Source organism: Sinocyclocheilus rhinocerous, unplaced genomic scaffold (genome assembly GCF_001515625.1).
Source record: "Sinocyclocheilus rhinocerous isolate Xijiao unplaced genomic scaffold, SAMN03320098_v1.1 scaffold1619, whole genome shotgun sequence".
In the NCBI taxonomy this organism is placed as follows: domain Eukaryota; kingdom Metazoa; phylum Chordata; class Actinopteri; order Cypriniformes; family Cyprinidae; genus Sinocyclocheilus; species Sinocyclocheilus rhinocerous.
In genome coordinates, this window is record NW_015649446.1 from 342265 (window position 1) to 355153 (window position 12889).

Consider the following 12889-nt stretch of genomic DNA (forward strand, 5'->3'; position numbering starts at 1 on the left):
AAAAAAAAAAAAAAGGACATTTATGCTGCTTGATGTTGCAAACTGGTATTTGTTATATTGTTTTAATTTATTATCATAATCATAAACAAACTGGTTTGTAGTGCAAATACTTTCACCACTTACCACACTTTGTTATTCTGCTAGTTATTTACCTTTAGCTGATAATGAATCATACATTCACAGGAAATAGGTTCCATGTTGAAAATAAGGTGGATACTAAAACGAAGATGGATACGAAATGTAAAAACATTTCTCAAACTAAACTAAAATAAAATAATGTAAAATTAAAAATAAATAAATAAAAAACTGAAATGACACAAAAACAGTGGGCACAACTATCCAAAATAAAATAATAATCATAGTACCATCTGTGTAGAAGACAGATCCATCAGGTTCCAGGAAAATTACGCTCGGGTAATGGCAGAAATAAACATACCGATCTAAAGCATGCTGTACTGAGTTTCCCTTCATGACACCGATCAGTTTGACCTTGGCATTCTTCAGATCCAGCATTTAATTGTGTTTATGATCTACCTGCATAATTCTAGGCTGAGTGTTTACAGTACACACTGAGCTGTCATGTCACTGTAGTTTACTCACAGAATGCAAGCACTGACTAGACAAATTTATTCTAACCAGTTTCCATATTTATAGACAAAACAGCTTCAAATTTAACTGCAGTACATATATGCAGAAAGAGATAGAGTGCTTTGGCTATCTGAGTTTCATCGAATTGTTAGAACCTTAAAGAAATGTTCTTTTTTGGGTGAACTATCCCTGCTTTAACATATGCTATAATGCTGAAATTGTGTTCTGAATGATTTTTCTGGAGCCAGTTACATGTGCCTCATCTATGTAAACTACTGTGTTTGTAGACATGGTCATCTCAGTTCAGCACCACAAGGTCCCTTCCTCCACCCTTCTTTCTAATCTATAAATACGGGTGTGTTCCTGCTTTAGTTGCTCTTTCAATTCACCTTTCTTTCTCACACGTTTGTTTTAGAATGGCAGAATCTGACTACCTCGAATACACCTGCCCTCTCTGCACAGACACCCAGCGAGACCACGTCACCGTCCCGTGTGGAGACACCTTCTGCCTGGAGTGCATTAAGATCTACTGGGACCATTCTGACCACCTCGGTGTTGTCCACAGTGTCAGGCGACCTTCACTCCTCGACCCATACTCAGACGTAATGTGCCCCACGTAGGCAACCCGGAGCCTCGACCGCCCCGGCGTGAGCTCACCCCATTTCCATATTTCAAGCGTGATGCTCTGTGTGATGAACTATCCCTGCTTTAACATATGCTATAATGCTGAAATTGTGTTCTGAATGATTTTTCTGGAGCCAGTTACATGTGCCTCATCTATGTAAACTACTGTGTTTGTAGACATGCTCATCTCAGTTCAGCAACACAAGGTCCCTTCCTCCACCCTTCTTTCTAATCTATAAATACGGGTGTGTTCCTGCTTCAGTTGCTCTTTCAATTCACCTTTCTTTCTCACACGTTTGTTTTAGAATGGCAGAATCTGACTACCTCGAATACACCTGCCCTCTCTGCACAGACACCCAGCGAGACCACGTCACCGTCCCGTGTGGAGACACCTTCTGCCTGGAGTGCATTAAGATCTACTGGGACCATTCTGACCACCTCGGTGTTGTCCACAGTGTCAGGCGACCTTCACTCCTCGACCCATACTCAGACGTAATGTGCCCCACGTAGGCAACCCGGAGCCTCGACCGCCCCGGCGTGAGCTCACCCCATTTCCATATTTCAAGCGTGATGCTCTGTGTGATTTCTGTACTGGTCGGCGGAACAAAGCAGTGAAGTCATGTCTGATGTGCCTGGCTTATTACTGTGAGACACACATCAAACCTCATTACGAATCAGCCACATTTAAACGGCACAAACTGGTGGATGAGATGGGACACCTGGATCGGAAGATCTGCCCACAGCATGAAAAAGGCTTAGAGCTTTTCTGCCGCTCAGACCAGATGTGCATCTGTGTGCTGTGTACAGTAAGAGAACATCGCAGCCACAACATAGTCAGCGCAGATGATGAACGCACAGAGAAACAGGTGAGACATAAGATTATAATTGTTGTGAATAGACTGGGGCAAACTATCAAGGGGTCATATCTGAGAACATATAAGTCCAAGTACCAAAATGTGTTTTGTAATGTGTAGACAAAATGTGTCTAATTCAATATCTTCTTGAATTATAATAATAATATATTAGAATAATAACATATAATGATATTTTTTCATAAACGTCAAGTCAGAGAAAGTTGTCACAACTTGTTTACATGTTATGAAGTTATACATTTATTTAAATTGCAGTGATCTTTGGCTAAAACAGTGGTTTAGTATTGTAGTTACCAAAGCTTGCACAAAATAATGTTTACATTTTGTGTTTCATAAGGAATGTAATTAATTGTTTCCTGGAAATAAGAGTAGAAATGTTCAATAGCTTTTTAAAGATAAATCTTCAGCGATCTGCTTGGACTTTGAAAAATGTACCTCTCCTGACAAACATTCTAGAGTAAAGAGTCAGCTGAAACTAGCCCTATTCTATGCCTTGTGCCTTACACTCTGTGGACTGTCACAGGTTTGGACGCTTAAACAAAAGATTATATTATCAGAATCATTTAGGATACATTTATAATACTGGTCAGAAGTTTATACAATTTTTTAATGTTATTGAAAGAAGTTTCTTATGCTCACCAAATCCACATTTATTAAATCAAAAATACAGTAAAAACATTAATATTGTGAATATATTTTAAAATATAATTAAAATTAAATAAAAGTATTATTTCTTTAAAAAAAGAATTCTTTTCTGAGTAAGTAAATGAAAGTATTAATTTCTTTTTTGCATGTATTATATGTTTGTGTGTGATTATAGAAAGTCTTGGTGGCGACTCAGACAGAGGTTCAGCACATTATCCAGGATCGGATGAAAGAACTTCAAGAACTCAGACACAATGTAGATGTTCTCAAGGTTGGTCCAATCAGGAGAGTCCTAATGAAGCTTTGGGGCAAAACATTTTCCCCTTTTATGTAATTTAAGTGTAATTATAGTTCTGTACTTCTTACTTTTCAGACATAACCACAACTCAAACCCTAATCTAGATCCAACAGTTCAATGAGATACTTTTGAGATATAGTATTATTGCTAATTTATTAATTTATACATGAAATGGGAAAAAATAAGGGAAAAAAGAGAGAAAAAAACAATAGAATTGTTGTCAGTTTGAAACATGGTAGTACATGGAATCTTAATTTTTATGTATCTCTGGCAGATTATGTGTTATTATATAAACTAGCCTACCATTGTCTCTATGCTGTCTCCTGCTGGTCATACAAATACAAGTAACCAAACAGCTAACATACTATTAAATGTTCAGTGACAACATCTCAAATTTGTCAAAGATAGAAACAGTATAGAGTCTTAGTTAGGTAATGTGTTGTTTAATAATATGTACTTAGTGCAACTTAAATATGACCCAGTTATCGCATTCTCTGAAAGTCACCTGACTTTGATGAAGTGTTCTGTGCTGCCCCCTGGCAGTGTGGATGTATGCTATTGCTGATTGTTGCACCTTCTCTGCAGGGAAATGCACAGCGGGCTCAGACTGACAGTGATAAAATCTTCAGCGAGATGTTACAGGCGGTAGAGCGCTGGCATGCTGAGATAAGCCAACTCATACAGGCCAACCCACAGGCCTCCATGACTCAGGTACATCCACATTTTGATTTGGAAGGGTTAGATTGTATGGCACTAGTAACGCCAACATCATGGGTTCAATTCCCCGAGAGAGCAAGTGCTGATTAAAATCTCCAGCCCTTTACTGGGGAACTGTGGTGAGAATACTTTTTTAAATATAAGTTTAGTATTGTTTGTTAGTTTAAATGAAACTGTAATTCTCAGGCACGTGCACACATAGACATGAAAGGGGGCTTGAGCACCTGCCCTTTTTTCTGGGGAGTGTTTTTTTATTTATTTTTTATATAAAAAAATATATGTATATATGTGTGTGTGTGTGTTTCTGTTTGCGCATAGCTTTCCCTGTCAAACAAATAAAAAATATCAGGTCGGGTCCGGAAATGTTGAGAAATGCTCCGCGTCTCCGCAGCACAGCAGTGTAGCACTATGTGTAGCACACATTGATCGGCACATGCACAGAGAGCCGCAGAAGTGAAGCCTTCTCTCCCTTTCCAGTTGTGTTTGTCTTGCTGTGGAGGTGAGTGGTGATGAACAACAGACTAAGGCCCAATCCCAATTCTACCCCTTAGCCCTTCCCCTTTCCCCTACCCCTCCGTTTCACGCGTTCACGTGAAGGGGTAGGGGTGTCTCAATTCTCTTTTGGTTGGAGGGGTAGGGGTAGGGGAAGGGCCAGACAGCCCTTCAAACGAAGATTTTTCGGGACCACACTTCAAACGAAGGGGTATGAATTATCTCGGCGTAAACCGGTGTTCTGACGATTTGTGCTACCCTGTCAGATTTTGCTACCTCCCATTAAAACAGATGGTAGCATAATTCGATAGTGAAAAGTGCTACCTATCTGATTTTGCTTCCAGCATGATATTAATAAAGTGTGAGGCTTTATTAACATGTACACCTACCCCAACCCTAAACCTACCCTTACAGTAGGATAAATACAGTGTTGGTAGCATAATCTGATAGGTAGCATTATTTGTCAGAACACCGGCTTCAGGGGCAACATGGCTGCCCCCTACCCCTTGACACTGTTTCAAGGGATAAGGGGAAGGGGTATAAAATAGAATTGGGATTGGGCCTAAGCTACCTGTGCCTCGAATTTACAGCTAATTATCCAAAAGACAAAAGGCAAAATAGTTAATTTGTCTTGCTAACATCCATGACTCATGAGAGAGCTACCATGTAAGTTAGCTAAAGTAAGAAGTCTGATTCAGTTTATTTAAATGCATTTAGAATGATCACAAAATTCAAGATATGGGGACAGAAATGTATATATTTATATAATTTCATATTAATCAGTATCACGCGAAGACTGACGTTTTTTCCACCAAAAAGCAGCATGATTACAAATGTGATATTGATTTTATACAGCAGTTCAATAAGCAATAATTTAATATTAAGACATTTACGTTTTAGACACAATATTGACTGTTTTTGCTCTATTTTGCCAACAAATATAATTCCAATTTGCGTCTCTAAGCAACATGACGCTGTTTTGTTCCGTTTAAATAATTCAGTTCAATCGCAATGACTCACTTATTAACCGTGACTTGCTGCCACCTACTGGTGGTTTTAATTTCACATTTAAAGTATCTTTTCATTTGCACTAAACAGTGTGTAAAAGCATCTAAATGCCTCTTCAGATGCAACTTCTGTGTTTCCTCTGCGTTGCAAAGATGAATTTTGTCAATACTGATTTCATTTGCTTGGTAACAGCCCAAATGACTTATTATTCTAATTGACTGATTCAATTTAAGAATTTGATTGAAAAGATGATGCACACAATTAGAAAAAAAAAATCAAAAAGAAAAAATCTATTTAAACTTATTGGAAAAGATTCATTTCTATCACTGCTGTGAACTGATCACCACAATTTTCCTTTGCTGTAAACAAAATTAGTTTCTCGCGAGACTAGCATATTCTCACCGGAGTTTACGCTACGCCTACGTGTTAACGTCATCCGCTGGACGCCCGCCAGGTGATCCAGGAAAGAACAACCCAGTTCTACCCAGATCATCCAGAGCGGTTTGATGGGTTTTGCCAGATCCTGTGCGAGGAGCCACTCAGCGGAATGCGGCATTACTGGGAGGCGGAGTGAAATGGTGAATTTTCCGTTGGAGTTGCCTACAAGAGCATTAGCCGCAAAGGCAAGAACTCAAACATCCTTCTGGGATACAATGATAAATCCTGGAGCCTCCTATGCTCAGACTCGGGATACTCCGCCTGGCACAATAAGATGGATAAAGATCTGCCGGGTGCAGCTCGTGCCTCATGGATTGGTGTGTACCTGGATTACGCCAGAGGATCTGTGTCCTTTCACTCTGTTTCTGAGACAATGGAGCTCATCCACAGATTTCAGGCCAAGTTCTCAGAACCACTGTATGCTGGGTTTGGCATTGGATCATCTGTAACTCTGTGCATACTGGAGAAGAACTACCGAACATACCACTAATAGGTTCAGAGCTGAGCTTTGACCCTGAGCTCTTTCAGACAGAATCTTGGAAGGGTGAACAGTCAAACAGGCAAAATTTGAGGAATCAAATTGAATTGAAGACCACACCTTATCAGAGTAGTGGGGGATGGGGAGGGGTCATTTAGAAGAGGTTTAAACTGTTAATCTCGCAAGGACGTTTCCAGGTCACATTTTAAAATTTAAGAAAGAAAAAAAACGTATTCATTTGCATAAAGAAAAACTCCACTATTAGGACTCTTTGCATTGTAACTAATACTATTTTCAGGAGAATTAGGCTCATTTTACCCCCCGATTCTTATTACTGTAATTCAAAATACTTCCTCTCATTCTTACATGAAAAAAATACTGATACTACCTTTAAAAATGAGTTAGAAATTAAAATAATGAACACACTGTGCTTACAATCCCCACAGCCTTGATTTAATTTCTGGTCAACCATTAAATATAGCACTAGTAATTAGAATAATCATTTAAATAGAATTGAAATGGGTGTTAAAATGGGTCTTGAACATTTCTTAACAATTTAAAAAAAAAATGGCAGTAAAAAGTTTGTTTAAAAATAACAAAGCAGGCATGAAATGTCATTTCAAAACAGCAGCCAGTCGAACTTAATACACATTCTGCAATCTTTGAGTTTAGATAAGAAGCAGCTACATCATGAGAAAATTGTGTATTTGAGTGATTATGAGCATGTGCAAATAAAACAAGTCTTCTTGTCATTATTGTTTATTGTCCTTTTGAATGGTTTCTAAGAGATTTTCAGTCATTTCACCCATCACCAAGTAAACAGTAATATGTACAGATGAAAGGAACGATCTGTCGCTGTTTCTTTATACATGGATTAGAAACATTCACATGCAAATCCAGCTTCCTCTAAAATGATCTGTACTTCTCAACTTTTAAGACATGGCTACACTTGTTTCATTAATCCCTAAATGTTGCTCCTTCCTCTCTCGATTGTCTTACATCTACGCTGAGCTGTTACTGTGGCATCGTTTCCTAAAGCACAAGGTCAAACCAATGACATATTCTCAATGGATGAATAACCATTAACCTTATCATTTAAAACAGGACATATTTACTCTGCTCACTAGTATACAGTCAACTCACAAGTACAAGTAGATTAGGAGCCCTGATTTCCAAAGGAGCCTCCATATTACCAACAGAACGAACCAATCAGCATCATCACCGAAAAATTTCAAGCTCACCCCTACAAACAGAAAATTTGAAATAGGCCTATAAACAAGTGATTGTAAATGTCCACAACCATAATGCCCCCACATGGTATAACTGTAAGCGGTTTGATGAGACTAAAGTATGAACGTCCCTAGATCAAGAATTTAGCTCTAATTATATTTCTTTGCATTCAGTTCAAAGTTTTGAGCTGCCATTTGTAATGTAGAATTCTGTGCTGTCTGTAATTTTATAAATTTTTTAAGTCGGCGCTATAAAAACTTTTCACCGCTGTCTGACCGACTGCATATCCACCTATCATATTCACCCCAAGACCCATTATAGGAGAAAAATAAAAAATATGTACTGTAAAAAAAATTATACAAAATGCAATCGAGAGGTCACATGGAAAGCGTGACACTCCACTAAATAAACAGCCAATAGTTGGTGTAGCAGTAATAGTAAGTCAACAAGTTTATTAAAAACCATTCAATTTCTCTTCAAGGTTTCTTCAGCTAAATCTGGCTAATAATTTCATTTTAAAACAGAAAGAAAGCCACTATTGTCACCTTGTACATCAACACATGTTGTGGACATAATGAATCTACCCACTAGTGGGAGTATCACAGCCGTGCTGCTCGCATGTGCCGTAGACATGCAATGTACCGTGTTTGATATCTTCTAGGGTATTTGGTTCTTAATGGGTTAGTTCACCCAAAAATGAAAATTCTGGCATTAATTACCCTCATGTCATTTCAAACCTGTAAGACCTTCGTTCATCTTCGGAACACAAATTAAGATATTTTTGATGGAATCTGAGAGCTGTCTGACCCTGCATAGACAGCAACGCAACTGTGTGATGCAGCCGACACAGAACAGCATGCGCTGTTTACGTCCAGCTGATACTCTCCAAAATGGCGCTACAGGGGTTCCCAAGTCCAGAAATGTAGCAAGGAGATCTGTAAAATAATCCATGTGATATCAGTTGTTCAACCGCAATTATACGAAGCTACGAGAATACTTTTTGTGCGCAAAGGAAAAAAAATAAAGACTTTATTCAACAATTCGTCTCCTCCGCGTCACCCTATAGCGCCATTTTGGAGAGTATCCACTGAACGTAAACATCAAAAATATTTTAATTTGTGTTCCGAAGATGAACGAAGGTCTTACAGGTTTGAAACGACATGAGGGTGAGTAATTATTGACAGAATTTTCATTTTTGGGTGAACTAACCCTTTAATGGGATAATTCACCCAAAATTAAAATCATTTACTCACCAAACCCAAATGACTGTTTCTTCTGTGAAAGACATTTTGCCTAAAGGTATGATACAGTATATGTAGCCTAAACAACACTGGACTCCACTGATTTTTAATGTGTGCACATAAAACACTTTTCAAAAAAAAATTTAAGACATTTTTTATTCCCCAGAAGAAAAAGTCATACAGGCTTGAAACACCATAAAGGTGAGACAGCATATTCATCTTTAGGTGAACTATCCCTTTATTATAACATACACCAGATGGGCCAATGAGAGGTTTTACTAAATGAAAAGCTGCCTCCATTGTTACAGCTTTAAAAGGATTTGCGTGATGTCAGGCTTAAATAACTTAGATCCTCCATGACTAACAGAATCTAGCTATGCACTCCCATCAGCCTGAACCAAAACCAGCATACTGTACCTTAAAACAAAATACACACACGCAGACACACATAATAGTCTCCACCAAATACACTCAAGACTCCACAATCGTTCAGCTGGAGTTCAAGGGGTCTGATGGCAGAGTTGTGTCCATGTTTTACAGCTACAGCACTCGCTGTCCATTTATGATGACATCATCAAACTCCTCCTGTGACAGACAGAGAAATAATAAGTACAGAAGCAGACCGTTAAGCATTCTGCTGTCAGTGTGTGTGGATTTGGCTCTAACCTCCTCACTCTCTCGGTACTCCTCCTCTTCCTCATCGTCCTGTGTGTATGTGGCCCCATGGGCACTAAGTAGGGCCTGCACCTCTTTGTTGGGTCGGTAAAGGGCACAGTAGAATGGGGTGTGGCCTGCATATGAGCGCTGATTCGGCAATGCGCCAGCGCTCAATAATAACTTCACTACCTCTGACCTCTGACCTTCCACCGCCCAGTGCAATGGAGACCGACCTGACCCCAAATCCTACAAAATCAGAGTTAATGATTAAAAAAAAAAAAACAGTAAAAAATTTTGAACACTCAAATTAATTATAACACAACTCGAGAAGAACCTTATGTTCTTTCATAAAACATGGTTGTATATTTAATTTAGTGTTATTTTAGTAGCACTGAGGTACTATTATAGTTTTTATTAACATTTTGAATCTGTTTTTAGTTTTATAATTTGTTATTAATTTTATTAAAAATTTTAGTCATTTTGTATTTTGTCATTTCTACTAGTTTTTGTTTTTTTTAAAGTCTATCGTTGTTGTTGTTTTTTTTTTTTTACTTTGTTATTTTAGTACATCAGTTTAAAATAAATTAAAATGAGAAATGTTGCCTTGGCAACTAGATTAAATAAAAAAGTTTTTAAAATATTTTAATTCAATTAATGTTTTTTTTCCAAGTAACGAAAATGTTTTTAAATGGTTTTCATTTTAGTTTCAGTTTTAGTTAACTACAATAACCCTGATTTAAATCAAATGGTAATTTCTCACCCGTTGATTTACATTTGCTCCAGCCTCCAGCAGCATATTGATGATCTCACAATTGCCCCTACGTACAGCCAGGTGCAGTGCACTCACACCTTAAAGAGACAGATGGACAGAGAAAGGGACAGGATGCAAAACATAGATATATAAAAACAATGATATTCATCAGAGTGAAATAAATTTGCTTGACTTTGTACCTGCATAATTGGTGATGTTCAGGTGCACTGGTGGGGTCCGTGAGCAGCTGGTCAGCTCTCTCACACACTCTTTGCGAAGCTCTCTGACAGCCAGGTGTAAAGGTGTGTTTCCACCCCTCTCTTGGATCTCCGCACTGGCTCCACTCCACAACAGTGCCCGAACACACTCACTCCGGTCTACGATGACTGCTAAATGTAGAGCGGTCTAAGCAAATGAGGGGGGAGGGTGAAAAAAAGTTAGAGATAGGGAACACGCACCGATGATGCGTCAGTGTTGCCATACACACTTATTATAAGTGACTCTGGGCTTGTTTTTTATAAAGTCATATTAATATGGTCAGCTGCGGTTTGCATTATTTCCAGAGTACAATTGTGTATTTGGCCTTGCTAGGTTTTGGGTTCTGTATAGGTGTATACAGGAGTTTTTGGAAAAAAAAAAGAAAGTAGGGTGGGACTTGATTTTGTCCTTTGAGATTTGATTGGATCTTTGTCATTTGCTAATTGCTGTGATGTCATGTGAGTGACAGGTTGCTGGAGGGGAGGTGAATGTTAAAATCAATGTTTTTCATTAAAGCAACAGTATATAGTTTTGTATATTTTTGCAAGTTTGGAGCCCCCTATAGTTAAGTTGTCGTAATTACACTGGATAGCTGTACATATGCATTTGTTGCTGCAGTAAAGTAATTTTGTGTAATAAAATCCACCAAACCTCCAAACTCCCAGAACAGACTTTTGGAGGGAGCGTGGAAAAGAAACAGAAACATTTCACCTTATTAAAAGTCAGTGTACCAGAACTGATATTGCAATTTTGAAACAAATATTTCAAGGTAAAAATGTGCATAGTTAATTTTTGAGATTAGATTATTAATACTTAATACTAGATTATTAGTGCACATGGACTTAAATTACAGGCACCAATAAATTATTTATAATAAACAATGCAATATTCCATAAAAAATAAGAATTGTAATGATATGGTGACTTCAACAGCACCATGAAATGTATTGCCTTATTTGATATGTGATGTTGTATGCAACAGTAAATCACTGAAAGTAAAGCTTTTCTTTTTTATCCACAGGTGCTGGCTTGTCAGAGCAGGTTGTTTGTTTTTCTAGAGAGATCTGGCAACACTGGTGTGCATTTACCTGGCCCAGGTCATTTTGAGTGTCCAGGTAAGGAGTCCAGCTGTTGTTAACCACAATTTCTTCAAGCAGGCACTGAACAACACCCCACTGCTCATGAATCAGTGCCAAATGAAGTACCCTGAGAGACAAGAGGACATGTTTACAGTCTAAATCCAATAGCCTTCCAAACTGTTCAAAAGTACAGGTAATAGAAAACTACATAGACGTACGTGTCACCGTCCTCTGACAGAAAGTTGAGCGTGTTGAAGAGCTCTTCCCTTCGCTGCCGACCCTCCTCAGTGTTTGAATTCGCCAGTCTGTCTGTACCTGCAGGCTCGCCCAGGATCATGGTGCCGATCCCGTCGGAGAGGCACCCCACCACCGCATCCTCATTAATCGAGTCCCCGATGGCAGAGTCCAGCCTCTCTCCGCCGCCAATCGACACACAATCCGTGGTACTCCTGTTGTCGGACTCGTCCGACGGAGGGATGTCAGACACAGACCGTCCAGGTGTCCACATCTGTTCGGCCTCGGTGTAAGTGCCGTAGGGACCCTCAAAACCGAGTCCGACCCCACTTAAGGAGTCTAGCCCGCTGTCACACCAGTCCTCCGGGACAGAGTCCACGGCGCCCCTTTTCTCCATAGCGTAGCTCGGTGCAGGCCGTGCATTCTGTCTCCGGGATTCACCGTGAATATCGTGCACCCCCTCCATTTATAGATAAATCAGCCGTTTAAATGATGTCAGCTATAACAAGAGAAACTGCCTGTCCTGACAAACAACTATCTGTTGCGCCGTTTTCGCTTCTATCCAGATGGATTCCGTCTGACGCTTGTTGGTGTTTTTATGGGAACAAGATGAGCTCTTTCTGGACAAATTCCCAAACAACAGCGGCAAGCGCTGTCGCACAAGCCTCAGATTCCCTCCATGTCCGGAGCATTATAAAACTACAAATTGCTCCCCTTGTGAGCGGCTTGCTGTTGCCCAGTTTATCCAGAAAAGGCCGTGTGGCTGCGTAGGTGTTTTCCTGGGGAATTCCCAAATCCACTGTAGTAACCAGACACCGTGCGGGACTGCGCATGCGTAGGGCTCAGAGCGCGCAGGCGTTGCACGCATAATTAATTGTCAGTTACATTAGTTTCTATGGGAATTCCAACGCGTTGCGTTTGTTGGGGGAATTACAAGTGGCTATTAATTTGAGCTGCCATTAAAAAAAACAAGGCACATAAAAGGCGTAGCCATTTCAATAGTCTTAATAGTTTTTCGTATTACATTTTAATATGCAGCTTGGGTGAGTTGGAATAATAATATAATACTAGATAACAATAGGGGAATTTTATTTTTGGAAGTTTTAGTTTTGTCTGCTACAAATTACAGTAGTTACTTAAAAATGTGCACATTATCTATAAACTAGAAATTAGTGTCAAGTATAAAGAGTGTTGTGGTTACAAACCACTGCCCTTCTAGCACGAGATGTAACACTGTTAGAAAAGATAATAACTCCTTTTTACCACCCCATCCTCATTTA

The 12889-nt window shown here is 39.2% G+C and overlaps 1 protein-coding gene and 1 pseudogene across 1 annotated transcript; one reads left to right on the forward strand and one right to left on the reverse strand.

Moving 5' to 3' along the window:
* The first annotated feature begins 1004 nt into the window (after positions 1–1004).
* On the forward strand, positions 1005–6922 carry LOC107710564 (tripartite motif-containing protein 47-like; annotated as a pseudogene).
* A 2134-nt stretch (positions 6923–9056) lies between these two features.
* On the reverse strand, positions 9057–12417 carry LOC107710580 (NF-kappa-B inhibitor beta-like). Its single transcript, XM_016515396.1, has 6 exons — positions 11594–12417; positions 11385–11502; positions 10240–10444; positions 10049–10137; positions 9298–9534; positions 9057–9216 (listed from the first exon to the last, which is right to left on the reverse strand). The coding sequence occupies exons 1-6, from the start codon at positions 12073–12075 to the stop codon at positions 9172–9174; spliced, it is 1176 nt and encodes a 391-aa protein (XP_016370882.1). The 5' UTR covers positions 12076–12417; the 3' UTR covers positions 9057–9171.
* Between the last annotated feature and the right edge of the window lie 472 nt (positions 12418–12889).